The 18090-nt window shown below is 59.6% G+C and overlaps 3 protein-coding genes and 4 non-coding genes across 8 annotated transcripts; all 7 read right to left on the bottom strand.

Annotated features, from left to right (window-relative positions):
- Nucleotides 1-1001: 1001 nt before the first annotated feature.
- On the bottom strand, nucleotides 1002-3451 carry CD68 (CD68 molecule). Of its 2 annotated transcripts, none has more exons than XM_027047351.2 (6): nucleotides 2908-3451; nucleotides 2440-2771; nucleotides 2169-2288; nucleotides 1969-2041; nucleotides 1676-1846; nucleotides 1002-1361 (listed from the first exon to the last, which is right to left on the bottom strand). In XM_027047351.2, the coding sequence occupies exons 1-6, from the start codon at nucleotides 2981-2983 to the stop codon at nucleotides 1228-1230; spliced, it is 906 nt and encodes a 301-aa protein (XP_026903152.2). In that variant the 5' UTR covers nucleotides 2984-3451; the 3' UTR covers nucleotides 1002-1227. The 2 variants fall into 2 exon arrangements, with proteins under 2 accessions (XP_026903152.2, XP_026903150.2); XM_027047349.2 differs by having other exon boundaries at nucleotides 1004-1361; nucleotides 2440-2852; nucleotides 2935-3451.
- Nucleotides 3452-3600: 149 nt separating this feature from the next.
- Nucleotides 3601-9599, bottom strand: EIF4A1 (eukaryotic translation initiation factor 4A1). Its single transcript, XM_027047348.2, has 11 exons — nucleotides 9490-9599; nucleotides 8161-8209; nucleotides 7644-7776; nucleotides 7043-7182; nucleotides 5899-6067; nucleotides 5465-5574; nucleotides 5142-5285; nucleotides 4915-5052; nucleotides 4733-4822; nucleotides 4373-4452; nucleotides 3601-4263 (listed from the first exon to the last, which is right to left on the bottom strand). The coding sequence occupies exons 1-11, from the start codon at nucleotides 9510-9512 to the stop codon at nucleotides 4119-4121; spliced, it is 1221 nt and encodes a 406-aa protein (XP_026903149.1). The 5' UTR covers nucleotides 9513-9599; the 3' UTR covers nucleotides 3601-4118.
- LOC113596017 (small nucleolar RNA SNORA67) lies at nucleotides 4546-4686 on the bottom strand. Its single transcript, XR_003416723.1, has one exon. It is a non-coding gene; the product is annotated as a small nucleolar RNA SNORA67 (small nucleolar RNA).
- On the bottom strand, nucleotides 5661-5805 carry LOC113596014 (small nucleolar RNA SNORD10). The gene has a single exon (XR_003416719.1). It is a non-coding gene; the product is annotated as a small nucleolar RNA SNORD10 (small nucleolar RNA).
- On the bottom strand, nucleotides 6606-6747 carry LOC113596010 (small nucleolar RNA SNORA48). Its single transcript, XR_003416716.1, has one exon. It is a non-coding gene; the product is annotated as a small nucleolar RNA SNORA48 (small nucleolar RNA).
- Nucleotides 7470-7604, bottom strand: LOC113596009 (small nucleolar RNA SNORA48). The gene has a single exon (XR_003416715.2). It is a non-coding gene; the product is annotated as a small nucleolar RNA SNORA48 (small nucleolar RNA).
- A 1071-nt stretch (nucleotides 9600-10670) lies between the features above and the next one.
- On the bottom strand, nucleotides 10671-17637 carry SENP3 (SUMO specific peptidase 3). The gene is made up of 11 exons (XM_027047347.2): nucleotides 17496-17637; nucleotides 15943-16668; nucleotides 14900-15139; nucleotides 14693-14804; nucleotides 14169-14316; nucleotides 13993-14040; nucleotides 13517-13594; nucleotides 11803-11940; nucleotides 11537-11620; nucleotides 11369-11419; nucleotides 10671-10929 (listed from the first exon to the last, which is right to left on the bottom strand). The coding sequence occupies exons 2-11, from the start codon at nucleotides 16655-16657 to the stop codon at nucleotides 10819-10821; spliced, it is 1725 nt and encodes a 574-aa protein (XP_026903148.1). The 5' UTR covers nucleotides 16658-16668; nucleotides 17496-17637; the 3' UTR covers nucleotides 10671-10818.
- Nucleotides 17638-18090: the final 453 nt, after the last annotated feature.

Here is an 18090-nt window from a genome sequence, read left to right as displayed (position 1 = left end):
ATGCCCGAGGGCTCTCTCCCACCCCGTCGGCCCCGCCGCGTGCTGGGCGTGAACAGCAGCGGGGCCGGCGGGCCCAGCAGCCCCTCTTGGGAAAGGGGCCCTCGGACCGCCGGGTGGGAACGATGCCCTCCGCCCCCCAGCGCTGGGACCCCAGCTCTCAGCCCTCCTGGTGGAGGTGGGCCTGGCCGTCACACCCTGGCGGCCGGGCGCCGCCGCAGCCACCACGCTGTCGAGCGGCCGTTCTTGGCCATACTCAGCAGGGTCACGCGGGACGTCGGGGACGCGGTGGTGGGGCTGCTGGGGAGACGCGCCGCGAGCAGGCCGCCCCCAGCGGGGTGGATGTTGGACCTTATACTAGGCTACGAGACCGGAACGGTCGCGTCCTGACCCCCAGCCATTGCCCCTTGACCCTCAGTCGTGGTGCAGGCTGTGGCTGTACGGGAGGCCCTTTCTAGATTCTGGACACGGGCTGTCCCGGGGTGCCACCCACTCCCACCAGGGAGACCGCCACTGGGAGGACTTCAGGGTCAGCTTGGTGGGTGGCTCAGGCTGGAGGCATGTTGTTCCTAGGAGCACAGAGGAGAATCGCACGTGCAGGGCAGGGTACCTGCTGCTGCCAGGGCTGATGAAACCCTTTGCAGGTGAGAGAGGAGCACGGGCAGGGCAGAGCATTCGTTGCTAAGGGGCCTTGGGAAAGGAAATGGCACAGGTGTGATCTATCTGCTTCACCTGTATTTGCCTAACAGGATTGGAGGGGTGGGGGAACCGGAGCAGCCAGCCAGGGGCCCCAGAGGAGGAGGAAGGGGTGGAGGCAGACCCTCCACCAGCCTCTGCCAGGTTGGCGGTGGCGGTGGGGGGGCGAACCCATGAGGACATGTGGTCATACATAGCGTTTTCGTCCCTCACCAGCCGTCTGGCTCCCTGAGACTCAACTGCGGAAGGCGCAGAAAGGCACGGGACTCTTCAAGAAACTCACGGCTTTTCATCCCAGCCAGAAGGACGGGGAAAGCAAGGACAGAGGTTGGAGCAAGTTTTATTTTTCTGGGGACGGGGGAGGAGAAACTCATCACATTCAATAAACCTCTTTCCTCTCGTTCCCCCCCCCCCCCGCCCCCCCAGGTTGCATTATCTGTACTTTTGTTCTCAAAGACTGAGAGGGAAGGGAGGCCGCTTTGTTTCTGAGTCAGCTGAGTGGTGAGGAGTGAAGGCAGCCCCTGGGCCTCGAGCTCAGAGGGGCTGGTAGGTGGGCGGGCGTCTCCGGACGATGCAGAACGTAGCGAGCACCAGGGAGAGGAGGCCCAGGGAGACCAGGCCAATGACGAGGGGCAGCAGGAGGAACTGGTCAGTCGGACAAGGGAAACCTGGCCGAAGGGGAGGGCAGGGAGGCATGGTGGTGGTGCTGGGGACAGGTGGGAAGAGGGTGGAGGGGAGGTGGCGCTTGTAGGGAAGTAGGGGGACTGGGGAGGAGCTCTCCTAGCTGACTCTGAGCAGTAGATAAAAGGGGAGAAGAGGACAGAGTCTTCTGGAGGAAGAACACGTGCTCTATAGTTACGAGCAGCCTGAGAGAGGAAGGAAAGTTTCGGGTGGGAGCAGGGAGGCCTGGGGTGGGGTGGGGTGGACAGGGACGGGGGGGGGGGGTGCTGGGGGGGCAGGTAAGGCAAGGAGTAGGTCTTACTTGGCCCAAAGGCCCCTGAGGGGGGCAGCTGGGCAGCCTGGAGCCTCAGGTGTAGCAGGTCAAGGCGCAGTGCTGGGGAGAGAGAGAGGCTTGCGTTCCCGCAGCTGAAGCTCTGGCCCAGGGGGGCTTGGAGAGCGTGAAGGGATGAGTTCTCAACGGAGAACATCCACTCTGGAAGAGTGAGGAAGGGTCAGCTCTGTGTCCGTGTCCCCACCCCTCGGCTCAGCCCCCCCACCCCCTCGCAGGAGCGCAGGCAGCCAGTGCAAGGGACGACGGGAGGGGAGGTCACTCACGTGCCGCCTGTGGAAGGGACACGTTGTACTCCAGAGCCATGTAGCTCAGGTAGACAGCGCTCTGCTGTGGCTCCTGGGAAGGGGACCGGGAAGGCTCAGGGTGGCTGGGGAGAGTGGCGTCCGTGTCTGTGGGGTCGGGGGCACAGCGAGGGACAGGGAGGGAAAGGGCGCGTGGAGGGTGAGGGCTGAGGGCGAAGTACCTGCTTGAATCCAAAGCTGAGCTGTCCGTAGGGGAACGAGAGAAGCAGGTGGGTGTGGGCACCCTCACAGTCCCCCTGCGCCTTGGTTTTGTTGGGGTTCAGCACAGAGATGCCCCAGGCCTGCAGAAGTTCAGCAGTTTTGTAAGACAACGCAGCCGTGCCATCCAAGGTCTCCTTCATCCCCACCCCGCGCCCTCCTCCACTCTTCCTTCTGAGCCACGGCCTGTGGCCTCACTGGCTTCCCCTCATGTCCACGGTCCCCCAGCTTTACCTTTCCTCCGTCCTGGGTCGGGTACAGAATTCCGATCTGGATCTGGCCTTGGAGCCGGACGCAGGGCTGGGAGCCATTAGTCCATGTGTAGTCCCCTACAGCGCCCTTGGAGCCTGGGCTCGGGCTTGGAGGGGGTGGAGGGGGTCCCGGGTGGGGGGCAGTGGTGGGGGCTCTCGGGCTGGTGGCCGTGCTGTTGTTTGTCGTCGGGTGAACCGTGGCGTTCCCGTGACTGGGGGTGGTGACCGTATGGTGGGTGGCCGTTGTGGGCTCGTGGCTGGTGGCGCCCGTGGTGGTGGTTCTGTGGCTGGTGGTCGCGGGCCTTGCTGTGCTTTCTGTAGCTGTGGGTGTCACCGTGAAGGATGGCAGCAGAGTGGCCGATTTTTTGTGAGGACAGCTATTCACTGTCCCTTGGGCTTTGGGCAGAGGAACAGCCTGGTTAGCGGCCCAGGGGCGCGCTCCCCCCAGGGCCCCTCCCCTTGGGGCCGGTCTCCTTACCGACTAGAAGCCCCAACAAGGCCCCCGAGAAAACCACCACCAGCCTCATGGCAGGACAGCCTCACCCAGTCGGTCCAGTCAGTCCCAGCTGCTTGCTCAACCCTGTTCCCTCCGCTCTTTTGGAAAAGGAGGAATTAAGCTTATGATTTCCTGCAACTGAGACAGTGCCTGTCCCCAACCTGACTCAGGCACCTCAGCACCAGCCACCGCTTAGTCATTGAGCTGTCATCACCAAGTTAGGGGATTGGCCTTGGCTGCACGAATGAGCCACAGGGAGTTAGGGGGCAGCTATCCCATGGGGACTCACTTGTCTGCTTTAGGAAAGCCCTGAGGGGAGGGGTTCCAAGCTGTTAGGGAACCAGGGCGGGGAGATGGCCTCTTCCCTCCCTGTTCTCTAGGAGGAAGGGGTGGGGGGGGGGCGGTTTACTCCCTCTTCCCTCCATCTGTTACTTCCTCTTGGAGACACGTGAGGCACTTGTGATGGTGCCCGCGCCCAACCACGTACAGAGGGTCATGTTACCCAGTCATCGTGACCATTTCCCGGTCACATAGTTGGGAAGCAGCGACACAAGGGAAATCTAGAAGGGTAGTAGCTGGGGACCCAGCCAGAGATGTACCCAGTAACGGGTGGGAGGGAAGGGGAGGCAAGAAATGAGAAGCCCAACAGGCAGTTTCCAAGTCATTTTATTCAGAATTTTGTTGTTTGTTTCCTGAATCAATAAATACTATACAAAACAATGTAAAAATGGCTACCATTTTCTCTCCCCTGCTCCCCCCACTTGGGGACAACCCCATGGGCCACCTAGCTCAAGGGTTCTCCAGATTTGGTCCAGCAAATGAGGTTGGGTGACACTATAGCCCCTTGAATCCTCTTTAGAGGCGGGCAGCTGGGTGGGGGAGAGCCTCTGGGGTTTGGAGGCTGAGTGGGTTACGGACATGGATTAGTGTTTTTGGGAGAAGAGACGGCGCCTGGGGCAGGAATCTGCCCCAAAGAAAAGGGTGTCTAAAATGTTCACGGTTCCTCCTTTTGCCTCAAAAAGTGACATTTATTCAAAGAAAAAAAAAAAAAAAAGAAAAAAAATGACAAGATGTCCATCCCTTGGCTCCCTTCCCTCCCCCCTCCTGCTCCTCTTCAGCCCCCCAAGGACTGAAGCCTGGGTAGGGCCAGGGCGCAGGACAGCCCCTCAGATGAGGTCAGCAACATTGAGGGGCATCTCCTCAATGGAGGTGTTGTAGAAGGTCTCGATGTCTCGAAGTGTCCTCTTGTCTTCTTCTGTCACCATGTTGATAGCCACACCCTTACGGCCAAATCGTCCACCGCGACCAATTCTGGCGGAAAACAGGGCGCCTCAGTAGGTAGGATGAAGGGAAGGGGGGCCGGGGGGGGGGGGGCCGCAGCACAGGGAGAGGGGAGGCCACGTTCCAGAGCCACACTTACCTGTGGATGTAGTTTTCCCTGTTGGTGGGAAGGTCGTAGTTGATGACTAAGGAAACCTGCTGGACGTCAATGCCTCTGGCCTGGGGCAAAGGAGAGGACGGGTCAGCGTGTGAACAAGAGGTGAGCAAGGGAAAAGAGAGGAGCACAGTATCGGTGCAGGAGGGACTGGAGCGCGGTGTAGGCAGCCGAAGGCAGGCGAAGGAAACAAACCTCCCCTCCCCCAACGGCCTGAGGCTTGCCAGGTTCTGTTCCAAGCTGCTACTTTCCTGAAGAGGGGCACGAGCAGGCCCCTTGGAGAGGGAATCACCTTGGATTTTCCCTTCTTCCTTCCCAGTCTTCTCCCGAGTCCGCTCTACTCACCAGCAGGTCAGTGGTGATCAATACTCTGCTAGAGCCAGAGCGGAACTCCCTCATGATAACGTCTCGCTCCTTTTGGTCCATGTCTCCGTGCTGGAACAGGAAATGGAGGGTGCGTCCTGAGGACCGGTGGTGAGCAGGGTGCGGACGCACGCGCTGCCGGTAGCCAGGTGGAGAGAACTCACCATCGCGGACACGGTGAAGTCTCGGGCGTGCATCTTCTCGGTGAGCCAATCGACCTTCCTTCGGGTGTTGATGAAGATGACTGCCTGCGTGATGGTCAGGGTCTCGTACAAGTCACACAGTGTGTCCAGCTTCCACTCCTGGAGGGGGCGGGGCAGGGGCGGGGAGATCAGTCAGGGGCTGTACCAACGAGGCACCACCAGGCCCGCCCCCTGCCCCGGGGCCCCACCTCTCGTTCCACATTGATGTAGAACTGGCGGATACCCTCCAGGGTCAACTCCTCCTTCTTGACCAGAATTCGAATGGGGTCCCTCATGAACTTCTTGGTCACCTCGAGCACATCGGAAGGCATTGTAGCAGACAGCAAGACCACCTAAGGGAAGAGAAAAGCCTCGGGGTAGGGGCTCCTCCACGATGCCTGCCCCCTCAAACAGAAGCCGGCGTGTAAAGAGGCCCGAAGCGAGACACCCGGAATTCCTGTGGTTTCTCTGGCACTTGCCATCGCTGTCCTATCCCCCCCGCAACCACACCAGTCTCTAACGGCTTGCTCACCTGGGTGTTACTGTTGAGCTTCTGGAATATGTCATAGATCTGGTCCTTGAACCCGCGGCTTAACATTTCGTCAGCTTCATCCAGCACAAACATCTTGATGTATTTGGGAGCTACGACAGGAAAAACAACAGGTAACAAAACTAGAGAACTATGAAGTCAGGCTTCAACCTCCAGAGAAAGAACGGACGAGAGGTCTGCTCTCAGAATACAAAGGCTGATCCTTTGCCTGGGACCCCCGTGCCAGGCCAGGCGACAGGCCTGGGAAGTAGAACACTCCCCGGGCTGAGAAGACAGGGGAGCCAAGCCAGGCTCAGATGACACGCATGGGTTCATCACAGAGCAACTCTTCCTCTGGCGAAAACAGACGGCCTAGGGGATGAGGTTGTAGTCAGGTGAGGACAGAGAAGATGGGGAAGCAGAAAGCTGACACTCACATAGGTATCTCCGGTTAAGCATGTCGAACACACGTCCCGGGGTCCCCACAATGATATGGGGTGCTTCCATCTGAAGCTTCTGCACCTCGGCACGTACATTGGTCCCTCCGATGCAGGCATGGCAGGAGGCACCCATGTAATCTCCCAACGCCATGACCACCTTCTGTATCTGAACCCAGAGAAACAGAAGGACCCGTAGATTAGCTACAACCGTGCCAGACCCCACCGGAAAGGCTTCTCGTGTCATTCTCCAGATCACACATGCGCCGTTAAACTCACTTCCCGGACAAGAAACAAGCAGACGACTTCATTTAAGACCACGCTGCCAAGAAGGGGCAGGCACAGGATCTGAACTTGGTCTGGTCCCGAAGAATACAAGGATTCACAGTAACAGCCCTTTCTAAAAGCCAAGAGCGACCCATTCATTAGATCTCAAAGCGACCAGTTTAGTGAACACAATGACCTCTACCTGCGTTGTCCTGCCACTGAACCGATCGACGCTAGCTGCCATGTTCGCTCTTGAAAAAAGTGTGTTCTGCCCATTAACGCCCTAAGGAATCCTTCCCGAACTTCTTTACTTACTTCACCTGTATCTACAAGTTAGCAGAGAATCATAACTTCCCCAGCGAGGGTTTAAAAATAACTAGGAAACGAACGTTTCTCATTCTTTCTCCTCCGAGACCCAAGAAAAGTCCATCATTAGGATTTCATGTGCCCCAGGCATGAAACAGCTCTGGCCACCAACCCAGGCATCAAGCTAGGATGAACAAAGGACTGCGTCTGCTCTGCCCCAGGCTGATATAAGAGCAGCACCATCACCGAGGTGTCTCTTTGCCCATCACCAGGGGGTTTGTTCACACAACAGCCACCAAACTTGCTCAGCCAGCCGGGCTCCACCTAGCTGCCTTTTCCCTGGACTCAGGAAATGGGCGGAGGAAACGATGCTTATTGTTCGGTAGGAAAGAGCATATAATTAACCCCAGCCAGCCTTCAGAGATCCAGCAGGCCTTGGCTCATTTTCTTTAGATGTCTCTTCCCCAACGCTTCAGATCTTGAGGTGGTGGCCCTTAGGGAGCACACCTCAGACTTTTTGATTATGCTCCTTCCCAGAGCACCCTCCAGGGGAGGGAAGCCACACGCTCACCTGCTGAGCCAGCTCTCTAGTGGGCGCCAGGACCAAGGCCTGTGTGGCCTTGAGATCCAATTCAATCTGTTGCAGAATCGATATGGCAAAAGTGGCTGTTTTCCCAGTCCCAGACTGGGCTTGAGCGATCACATCATAACCTAAACAGAGTAGAAGAAACTTGACGTGAGAGTACGTACACGTTGCTATCAGGAGACACGTTCAAGGCTCTGCTCAATCAACAAGCAATTGATAAGAGCTAAGTGCCAAGCATTTAGTGCCTCCCAGACTTTACCGCGCCACAACCTAGTGCCCAAATGGGAACATCTGGAAACCAGGTTAGATTATTCATTCATTTAGGACTGCCCAGAATTGACCTTTGACCTAAAATACCAATAGCAGTGAAGAACTGGCTAAAATACCACCTTACTGAAATCCAACCAGCCATCCATGTGTCCAGGGCATGAACCAGGCACCGGCACAAACCAAAAGCCAAGCTGGGATAAACAAGGAATTGCTTTGCCCCAGACTGATATGAGGCTGGCACCACTGACCAGGTGCCACTCCACCCAGGTCAGGGACCGTGCAGAACTCATTCTGAGGCAGAGGGATCTTATCTTACCCTTGATACAAGGAAGAATGGCTCGCTGCTGGATGGCAGAAGGCTTCTCGAAACCATAGGCATAGATGCCCCGGAGAAGAGACTCGGAGAGGTTCATGTCGTCAAAGCTGTCAACGATCTCGTTCCAGTTACTCTGTGGGGTACAAAACAATTCAAATGGTAGAAGAGGCGACGCGGTGTCCCAGAAGTGGAGCAAACAGGACCAAAGCTCCAGAGCCCACAGCCTCTCCTCCCACCTGGGAAGCTGGTTGGCTCTACGCGGTCTGGGAAGTCACTCTAAGGGGCCGGTCCGCTTGTAAGAGGAGAGGCTGGACAGTATAGGAGAGAGGAGACTCAACACACAGGACGTGTTTGACACACACTCAGGGACCTACCGACTTGGAACAGATCACTGGAAAGGACTTAGGGTGGGTAGGAGAAGTCATCTACTTGGGAGTTAGGCAAGCAGCTCTCCAGAAACCAGGAGACACTGCCTTTCCCAGGGACTAAAGACAGTGGCTCAGGAGTGCAATCTCACCTCGATGACGCCTTCGGGCTCCATCCCATCGGGGCCATTGTCTCTGGATCTGTTGGTTTAAAGTAGAAGTAGGCCGACTGAGACGCCAGAAATCCCGACGGCCAGGCTCTTCCTACCAGCAACCGGCCTCGCACGATGCCATCAGCCCACGCTCCCCGACCCGACCCCATCCTGGTCCCCAGGAGACACAGTGCTCAATTTACAACCGAGTCAGGCCTCTGGCCCCCGCCACTGAGGGGACGACCCAATCCCCGAAGGCCCGGAGGCTGGAAGGAACGGCGTCGGCGCTTCCGGGGGACCGGAGGTGGTCCCTGCGGCCGGGCCCACGTGTCCGGGGCCGGGCCGCTCCGAGTCCGAGCGCGTGCACCTCCCACCGCGGCCCCGGCGCGCCGGAAGTCCCGCCCCGCACCTCCCCGATGCGAGGGTAGGACATCCCCTTCCCCCCACGTCACTCCGCCCGCGCCCTCCCCCACCCTCTCCAGCCCGTCTCCCCCCCTCGCGGTGCCCGGATGTGGGAGGCCGCGGGCGGTGGCGGCCTCGCGCACAATGAGCCCCAGCCGAGCTAGCGAAGGGGGAGATTGCACAACACTGAGAAGCGAAGCGGGCTGGGGGAGGGGAGCCCCTCGGGCCGCCATGTGCTCGCTCCCTCGACCACCCAGCGGCGTCTCCCCCCACCCCCCGCCACGGCACAATCCACATCCCGCCCGCCCCCGTCGCGAAATGGCGTCGCCCTCCCATACCTCAGGCCGCTCACCCCCGAAGGAAAGTGGACCTGCCCATCCGCAGTTTGCCAATTGCCCGGCTCGTGCGGCAAAATGGACCCGCCCGCCCGGCGCCGGGTGGGCTCCCGGTGCCTCACGCGGCCGCTCCTCGGGGTCAGGCTCGGTCCTGGCCGTCAAGAAAACCAGCACACTGAACGGCCGGCTTCTTCCGCCCCGACCCATCGCTCCGCGCGACGACGCGCCCGGCTCGCAGGACCCGGGCGTCCCCGCTCCGGCGAGTGGTCCCGTCGGAACCCTCCGGAATCCCGAGCGCGCGCGAGCCCTCCCTCAGGCAGAGAGGCGCCCGGACCCGCCGGCTCGGGCCACACGCGGCGGCGGCCGCGTCCGCCTCCCACGCCCGGCCGCGGCCTCGCCTGGCGCTCGGCGCCGGCCTCCCGGCGGGCCGCGCCTACTCGCTCCCCAGGACCGGGCCTCCCGGCGTGGCTGCCCCGCAACCCCGGGTGGGGGGAGGGGTGCCCAGGGCGGTGGGCCTCAGCTCCCCCCGCGGGGCCCTCGGGAGGGAGCGGCTGGGTAAGTAGCCTCGACCTCTTGCAAAAGGGTTTCTTACCGGGAATCCTGACTCGCAGACATGATCCTTACAAACTAGGGCGGAGTGCCCGCCTATCGACAACTTATAGAGCGCCCGACCCCGCCCCAGCCATCGCATTGGCTTGGCCACCTCGGCCCCGCCTGCCGGCGTTCAGCGACTCGGCGTGACGTCAGCTCGCAGGAGCTCCGGCACGCGGCCACCATTGGATCGCCTGGACATCTGTCAAGGGGAAGACCCGCCCCGCGGCCCCATTGGCTCTGGGGCCCGCCTTTCTCGCCGGTACGGAAGTGACATATGGGAGTCGGGCCTCGAGGCCTGGCAGCCATCTTGGGGCCCAGCGCCCCTACACGTGCGGAGGAGAGAGCGCCTTGGTCATGTGGCCCAGCGCGCCCTATCACGCGAGAGGGGCGAGGTTTCAGCCTCCAGGGACTTCCGGGCTCCAGAGACCGCCGCTTCCCTTCGCCTCTGCTCTGAGTCTGCCCTGGACCTACATTCTGTTCCGTTCTCTCCTGGAACAAAGGTAGATCGGACACCGTCCCGCCCCGTTCCGGGGGTGCCGGGGATGATGGGATCAGGCGGTACGCCCCCGCGACAGGGCCCCCCCCCGGCCACAGGGAGGGACAGGGATGGGACAGCCGACTTCCTGGCTTCCCCAGCATTTGGGGTCGCTGTCATGAACTTTGTCTGGCTCTCTTAAGTGTCCTGTTGCCCAGCTCCAGCACCTCTCAAGCTCCCTTACGGGACTCTTTAGGGATGATGAAGACAGGGTGCTGGCCAGCGAGCCAGGGGTGGAAGGCTGAGGTCTCCATGCCCACGAAAAGGGGAGCTAACAGGGGCTGCTGAATCAAAGCCTGAGAGCGAGCATATCCACTAGTTTGATGCCCCTTAAGGACGACCACCACTGTGTATCTCCAAAGGATCCTTTATTGACCAGAGCAGGACCGTGGCATTTATATATATATATAAAAAAAAGTTTGAAGATCTGGCAGGCCGGAATCCCTTTGCCCGCCCTCCACCCCCAGCACAGATTTTCCTGCCCCCGCCCCTGCACACAGAAGGGGGACGGATGGCTGCCCCACCCAGGCCACAAGGCCACGCTCCCCCAGGGCACAGAGAAAAAAGAGGCTTTTTCATGGCCACCCCCTGAACATCAGAAATCAACAAGTATTCTCTCAAAAGGAAAAAAAAAAATACAGAAATCAATTAAAACATTTAAATATGAAAAACCAAAAGGGAACTGGGTGGGGAGAGGCAAGAGAGGAAAGGAATGGGAGTTTCTTGGGAAGGAAGGGTCCCCCATGTCCCCATGCCCATTCATAAACGGGCTTGAGGCCTGGGATCCGAGGCTCACACAGTGAGTTTGCAGTGACACAGCTCCTTGTAGATCTGCCGACGAAGTTTGGGCATGTCCTGCTGGGTGAAGCTGAACGGCTGGGCCAGCGCCAGGTGCTTGCAGTACTGGGTGTTAACAAAGCAGGCCGTGAGCATCCCCCACCCCCCAAGTCAGGACCTGTGCTACCCCCTTCGCGTGAGTGAGATCCACCTCCCTGGAACTTTCAGAGAACATCCACATTTCACAAAGGGAGCCAAGGTGCCCCAGCCTGGGGCTCAAAGTCTAAAATCACTGCTCTTGGTACCTGAAATACCCGGTGTTAAAATACTCTGCATTGGCGGTTAGGAGGCCACTCTTCTTAGGGCCAGAAACCAAGGAGCAAGAGACCCAGCCCCGATGTGGGACGGGGAAGCCAGGAGAGCCGACGAAATCCATGTTTGCGCTTTCTGACACCTAAGGTTACTCTCTGCTCCACAAGGGGCTGTGAGCAACGGGGCGGGCGCGGGTTGCAGAACAGCCTCCCTCCTCTTGCCCAGCCCTTTAACCCAACTGCCATCTGCTTACCTGTAACACAAAGGCACCGCAGTCACTGTCATTATTCTGCCTGGCCACATTCTAGAAAAGGAGAAGAAGGCAGGCCCTTCGTTTGGAGGCTCCTAGGGGTGTGGCCTCAACTTCTGCCTCCTGCCTTACCTCTATCACCACCCCGTACTCCTCCCTCTAGAAACTTACCATTTTGAAGTAACCTTTCCAGCCCTGGTGGAAATCCAGCCGGTCTTTCTTCACGGCCTCTGCCTGTAGGTACTTGGCAATATGCTGTGCAGACGGAGAAAAGGAGGGAGCGATGCCCGGTGTCTCCCACAGGAGCCCGGGGTATGGTGGTCACAGGCACCAAGCCCAGGTTTGCTCCTCAGAGGCCCCAGGCCCACCCTTCCGCCGCGAGTGCCGCCACTGGATTTCCTCCCCACTCTTCCCGCCTCCCTCCTTCCCACTCAGACCTTAGGGCAGCGGCGGTTCAGGGTGCGCTGCGAGTCAAAGTAGGTGATGGTGCGTCGCCTCACATCAACCGAGATGAGGGACCAATGCACCTCCAGGTGGATGGGGATCAGCAGTAGCTCCTTATTGAAGATGTCCACCTAAGGGGGGCAGTGCCAGGGGTCTGGTCAGAGGGCACGAGAGTCCTGCCTACCGTCATGAGGGGTCTAGAGACGAGTGGAGGCGCTGGCAGGAAGCCGCATGGGAGGGCACAAGGCCCAGCCCTCCACCGGAAGGGGCGGTGTCAGAGCACACACCTGAGAGCCCAGGATGGCCCGGGTACTTTCCACACATTAAAGGTACCAGTGCTCAGGAGCGAAGAACCGAGGCTCAGCACTCTAGAGCCAGACTGCGGGGGTTTAGATCTAGCTCCTGCCTTTCCTAGCTCGTGGCCATGGGCGAGCCACTCTATACGCCTCAGTTCTCTTCACTGTAAAAGGCTGGAAACGACAGCCGCTACCTCCTCTGTTTGTTCTGAGAATTAAGTCACACCGAGGACAACGCTGGGTCCCCGGCAAGTGGTCGGTCAGTTACCACAACAATCCTCCGAGGAAGTTCTCTCCCTCGATCTAACGGAGGAAACGGCAGCTTAGAAGACTAGGCAACTCGCTGAAGGTCACGGAAGGGGCAGACGTGGGACTCAGATGCAGTATGCAGAGGCCAAGTTCTTTCACTGTAGGTCCCCCCACCTCTATCGGGAGCAGTAGGCCTGCCAGGTTGGGGAGGGTGTGAGCTCCTGAGCCTGGGGACAGAAACTAAGAAATGCTGCAGCCCACGGTCCTACCTCACTGTAGAAATTTCCTGGCCTTGGAATTACAGGGCAGGGAAACTAACGAGAACTATCTTTTCCCCCTCGCCAAACGTGCTCTCTCCTGTCTTCCCCAGTAACGTCTGCTGCAAACCCAGGCATCACCCTGATTCCGAGCTTTTCTTCGTTCCCTCGTCCAACCTGCCAGAAAGTACTTCGGTTCTACCTGCAAAACCCACCCTAGAGAGCGCTCCTGCTCCTCCCTCAGCATCCTGGTCGAGCGTCTGTCTCGCCTTCTTTGCTCGCCTCCTAGTTGGTCCGCCTGCTCCCACTCTTGCCCCACTTCCAATCTCCGTCAAAACAGGAGGCTCTTCCCAGCCTGCTTAAGGCTCGTCAACGGCGCCTCAGCGCACACGGTGACAGCGGCCTCCACGCCCCACGCGATCAGCCCTGGCCAAGCTTCTGATCATATTCCCCCCGCTCACCCTGCCCCAACCACACCAGACACTCCTGTGGGCCTTCTGGGCCCCCCACAGTCTCACCTTGTGTCCCATGTACTCGCCGTCCCCTTCGCCTAAACCACTCTTGCCCCCGAGCCACACGTGACCGGGCCCTCGTCATTCCAGGCTCAGAGAAGAGTGGCCTTCCCGGAGCCACCCACATCCCACGCTACTACATCTCCCTTTTAATTTGTTCACGGCGCCTAACACTAGCTGAAATGTAACTTACTTATTCACACTCCACGAAGGCGAGAAGTCTTCCTTACTTAACACCGAGTCCTTGCTGCCCACGACAGTACCGAACACACAGAAGACCCATGTTACTTGAAAGACTGAGTGGGCAGCCTCAGGGAAGGGACTCCTAGAAAGCGGAACTCTGATCCTTTACAGGCAAGGCGTTACCCACATACACGTGAACTGGCAACTCACGTTTTTGGTCCACCTTTTCACCCCATCATAACCCTTGGTACGGAGTTTATCGTAGAAGAAACTGTTGAAGAAATGCACCTGTGCCAATGACACAAAAGAGCTGGATGGAGTTAAGAGAGCTTCAGGCCTCCCTGCCAAGTCTCCTCCGCCCAGTCCGCTCCATGTCACTGGGGCTCCGAGGGCCAGTTTCAACAACCTCCACTGCAATCCACTGGGGGCAGAAACCCAATTCTCTTCCTGCTGCCCCTCCCAACTGGTGGGGTGAGCCACAGGGAGAACCACTGCCGACCGGGGGGAAAGGGACAGAGAAGTTCAGGACCCGGGTTACAGGTTTGAATTTAACAGACCGCCTTTCACCACCTCTCCCCCAAACAAAGACCCTCCCTCCGTGAAAAGGGACGAGACCAAAGGGAGTGCAAAAGCTGCTGGGACCTGCAGAAGTCCTCCTGGGGACTGAAGTACCCTGTCACGCCTACCTTTTCAGGGACCGTGTCCATGACCAGGTCTCCATACATGTTCATCACCTGGGGAGAAGACGGGCGGCAACTTGCCATGGAGGGTGCAGCGTGGGCACAGGGCTCCCCCGAGCAGAGGGCCCCAGACACCCTGCTCCCCACATCCCCTTCGGGGCCCGTTTCTCCCTCCTCCTCACCTGGTCATTGAGCCAGTTCTGTCCGTACAGAGTCCCCAGGTCGTCCATCGTCAGCACGTGCCGCTTATAGGCCACTCGGAAGCCCCTCACCATGGCGTTGCCTGGCATGCGCTGGTACGACTGGATGAGCTGCAGCACCAGGCCCTTCCTGAGTAGGCCAAGGGTGGAGTCACACAAGAGACGAGGGGGCTAGGGCATACAGAAGGACCTTCTACTGCCCAGAATCAGGATCTGTCTCAACTAGTCCCCATCGGGGCTCGCGTAGCCTTCCGAGGGCCTGCTGAAGGGCCCGCTCCTTGGAAGGAGGCACGTGAGCACGGGGCATATTTCAGGGGCCCGGGGAAGGACCGCCCCCATCTGCTTACAGGGGCTTCGCGCTTCACCTGCAGATTCCTCCCCCTCGGTCCCTGCTCCCTCCTCCTCCCCTGAGTCGGTCCCTCTGGGCAGCATTCTCTCCCGACCCCTGACCCCTAGGGCCCCTCAGGCCCCGGCCCTCTTCTGAGGACCCCCCTGTCCTGCCTCACCTGGAAGGTGTAGAGAACTCCTGCTGAAAGATGTCCTCCAGTTTCTCCACCACCTCATCAGTGCTGAGGGGAATGAGGCTGCCGTAAGTCTGAAGGAATTCATCCAAGATGCCTGAGCGGAGAGGAAGAGGAGCGTGTGAGGCCTCCACACTCCAACTTAGGAGCTGGCTGAGAGAAGAGAAGGCCCGGCCGTCTGGGCTCCCTTACTCTGCACGCAGGTCACATGCTCCTCTCGCAGGGGGCTGTGCTGGCCGGCCTTCTCCCCGGGCCGCTCCGCCTCTTCTGCGGTGCCCAGGTCTGAGCCCTGAAAAAGTTCCTGGGCCACGTGGTCCCCGATGCTGCACACATTGCTGATGAGGATGCTGGCGTCAGGGGGTGCCAGGCCTCGCTCCCCTTCTGGCCCAGGCGGTCCCCCAAAGCCATTGGGAAGAGTACAGGAGAGGAGGCCTACAGCGCAGGGGAAACAGGATGGGGATGAGAAATTGGCTAAGATCAAGGAACAATGGTGAGATCAAACGATACAAATTCTAAGACCACGGGGAGGAACCGAAACGGAATCTCCCGATAGGAACTCTAGGGGATGGCAACCGTAAAGCGTGAGAGAAGCATGTCTAACAGGTTACAGAGGAACTGAAGAGAAGAGGTGCTCGTCACAGGACAGAAGCAAAAGAAGACTAAGACTCGGAGAGAGGCACACGCCCGAGACATTTACCACCACCATATATACCTGGCACCGAGTACGGCACCCGGTGCACACCGAAGGCTCGATAAATACTCCAGGGACTGATAAAAACACAGCCTGACATGGTCTGCTTGCGTCCCCGAAAGAAACATTCCGAGTGCGAATGTCACACACGGCTATACAGGTGGTAACTGCAGAGAAATCCCATCCCAGCACTAGAGTGGCACCCTTCGCAGATGCACAGGCAAGGGCCCCTTTATTCGGAAAGGCCAAACGAAAAGGGAGCTTGCGTGGATAATAAGACTAACTTTTCTAAACCTCATCTCCCGTTCTCATCCGTACACAGGACGCCTACTCGGCTCGGGGACTCTGTCACCCGGCCTTGACCGTCTCCCCAGACTTAGATCTTGCTCAAAGTGGGGGCTTAAGACATTTCACAGCTATTCTGGACCCCCTCGCTCTGCCGTCCCGCCTTCCTTAGGCCCGGCTCTCACCACAGCAAGAGGCTCCCAATCCTCCTGGATCTGAACCCTGCCCCCACCCTTCCCACACCCCATTCCCACCTTACCGGAGTCAGGGTCCAGAGGAGACTTTGGAGTCCACCTTAATCCATCTTCCTCCACTGGGGGCCCAGAGGACATTGGTGGAGACCCTCTCACCCCGTCCTCAGCCATGAGAGCACCTAGCAGACCGAGCCGGGGCGGAGGTGGCCCCCGAGGGGAGTCAAAACGACAGCAGGGGGATGGCAGCTGTGGTGTCGCACCCCCTTCCTGGGGTGAAAGATGGTTCTTGGGGTGTGCGAGGCTCCGCCGCCGGCCCCGGTGGCGCCCCCAAAGCTTCCAGTGGAATGTCAACGAGGTGCTTTTTGAGTACAGCAGCATCCGGAAGGCTCGCATGGCTCTGCGGCGGCGCTGGGAGCAGGTTTTCCGATGAGTAGGGCGAGGAGGGCGAGGCCGCTGGGAGGTTCCCAGCTGACCCCATCTGGGGGGCAGCCTCCAAGCTGCCCCTTCCTCTTCCTCATCTTCATCCTCATCGTCCTCTTCTTCCTCGTCCTCTTCACTAGCTGACGCATCAAAAGAGGGCCGAGGGACAGGGAGGCGTCTGGCTGGCACTGTGGTCCCTGACCCAGGATCTGGCCCAAACCCTCCACCTGATTTAAGTCGGGGTTTAGGGGGTGGGGGCCAACGAAGACGCTCCCGCCTGGGACTTGAGTAAGCCGGGGCCACGCCAGGTCCAGGAGGCTCAGGCCCCCAAGACCCGGTCCCTTGTATAGTCTCTTTCATCTTCCGGTAGCCTGTAAAACAATGGTTAGAGTGTCAGAATGCAAACACCCCGCACCCCAGATCCTGCCTCTCTTCCTCAGCACGCCTCCTCTGGAATCAGATACAAATAACCTAAGAAAAGAGGAAAAAGTGCAAAACCCCTACGAATTTCCGATCTTTTCGGTTAATAAGATCCACAGGGGCCCTTCAGAGTCCATGCCCCCATCTCTCCCCCGACCACAGAGAAGCAAGGGAGAATGGCTAAGCAGCAGGATCTTATTTCTTGGATACCCAGGTTAAAGCCACTGTTGTCAGTATTTAATGCCACCAGGAGTATCCTAATTGAGAACCTAGTAAGGGCAATGGCTCAGCAGGAGACTCCTGACAGGATACAGAGATACCTGAGGACACAGCTTCCACGGGGAAACCGGGGTCTAGAGTGGGGAGAGAGTGCTCTACCACCTCGGAATGAATGGGGTGGGGTGGGGAGGGTACGGGCATGCTCAGGTCGTCTCAGGAGGGAATGGGGATCCCAGGGCTACGGTTCAGGTAGTAAAATCTAACGAAAACGGAAGAATGTTAAGGGAAACTGAAAGAGAACCCAACCGGTGCTCAGGCAGCCGGATCAAGCCGCTGGGACAGAACTGAGCCGCGTGAGCCAGGTTAGCCCAGCCCCCTCTCCTGCTCCGCTCCCGGGGGCCAGAATGCGTCCCACACCGGTTTGGTCCTGGACAGTTCGGCGCCCGAGGGCCTGAAGAAGCCCCTTCGAGGGCCTCCTGGGCCCCGGTTTGGTGGGAATGAGATCCAGGAATGGGAGAGGCCGCGGCAGGGCTGGGGGAAGGGTAGGGGGCGTCCTCACCGGGAGCGGGGAAGCCGGGCGGACGGGCCCGAGGGCGGGCGTCTCCGGCCTCAAGCTTCCCGGCTCATCTCTCCGGCGACGGCGGCGGCCCCGCCACTCCTGCTGTCTTCAGGCGCAGCCCTCTCAATTCAGGATTCCAACGCTTCTGGGCCGCGCGCCGCGCCGCCGAGCCGCCCCGCCGCGGCCGCCGTTTGCTCTGCTCCAGCCTCCACCTCCACCACCTCCCCCTCCTCCTCCTCCTTCTCCTCCTTCCCCTCCCGCGAGCCCCAGGCCCACCGGCGCTGGCGGCGCACGATTAGTACGTCACAGCCGGCGAAGAGCGCCGGCGCGGCCAGCGCGCGCCTAGTCCCGCCTACCCCCGAACGTAGACGCCACGGGACCGTCCCGCCCCCGAGCCCCGTGCAGGGCTGCGCCTGCGCACGCTGGCTGCTCCCGGCCGCGCGCGACTATCCCATCGCGTTCCCTTTTGCGCCTGCGCGTCCCCCACCGCTGCGTGTCCCGCTGCGTAGCGCTTCTCGGCACTGGCGGGGCCCGAACCCCGGGGCCTTGGTACCTCGGTCCCCGGCGGCGCGCCGGAGGACAGCCGGGAGGGCCG

This window comes from Acinonyx jubatus, chromosome E1 (assembly GCF_027475565.1).
Source record: "Acinonyx jubatus isolate Ajub_Pintada_27869175 chromosome E1, VMU_Ajub_asm_v1.0, whole genome shotgun sequence".
In the NCBI taxonomy this organism is placed as follows: Eukaryota; Metazoa; Chordata; class Mammalia; order Carnivora; family Felidae; genus Acinonyx; species Acinonyx jubatus.
Note: the sequence above shows the minus strand (reverse complement) of the source record. Positions and strands in the feature narration are given on the sequence as shown.

Bases quoted from the DNA above. Each gene is read 5' to 3' on its own strand.
- EIF4A1 (XM_027047348.2), bottom strand. From the start codon at position 9,512: ATGTCTGCGAGTCAGGATTCCCG. The intron at 6,068-7,042 runs GTGAGCGTGTGG...CTCTGGGTTCAG, and splicing joins CTAGAGAGCTGGCTCAGCAG to ATACAGAAGGTGGTCATGGC. The intron at 4,823-4,914 runs GTGAGTTCTCTC...TTCCTGTTCCAG, and splicing joins ACTTCACCGTGTCCGCGATG to CACGGAGACATGGACCAAAA.
- SENP3 (XM_027047347.2), bottom strand. From the start codon at position 16,657: ATGAAAGAGACTATACAAGGGACCGGGTCTTGGGGGCCTGAGCCTCCT. The intron at 11,621-11,802 runs GTCTGAGTGGGA...CCGTCTGCACAG, and splicing joins TGAACCGCCGCTGCCCTAAG to CATATTGCCAAGTACCTACA. The intron at 10,930-11,368 runs GTAAGCAGATGG...GTTAACACCCAG, and splicing joins GCGGTGCCTTTGTGTTACAG to TACTGCAAGCACCTGGCGCT.
- CD68 (XM_027047349.2), bottom strand. From the start codon at position 2,983: ATGAGGCTGGTGGTGGTTTTCTCGGGGGCCTTGTTGGGGCTTCTAGTC. The intron at 2,853-2,934 runs GTAAGGAGACCG...CTCTGCCCAAAG, and splicing joins CTTGTTGGGGCTTCTAGTCG to CCCAAGGGACAGTGAATAGC. The intron at 2,042-2,168 runs GTACTTCGCCCT...TCCCCTTCCCAG, and splicing joins TCAGCTTTGGATTCAAGCAG to GAGCCACAGCAGAGCGCTGT.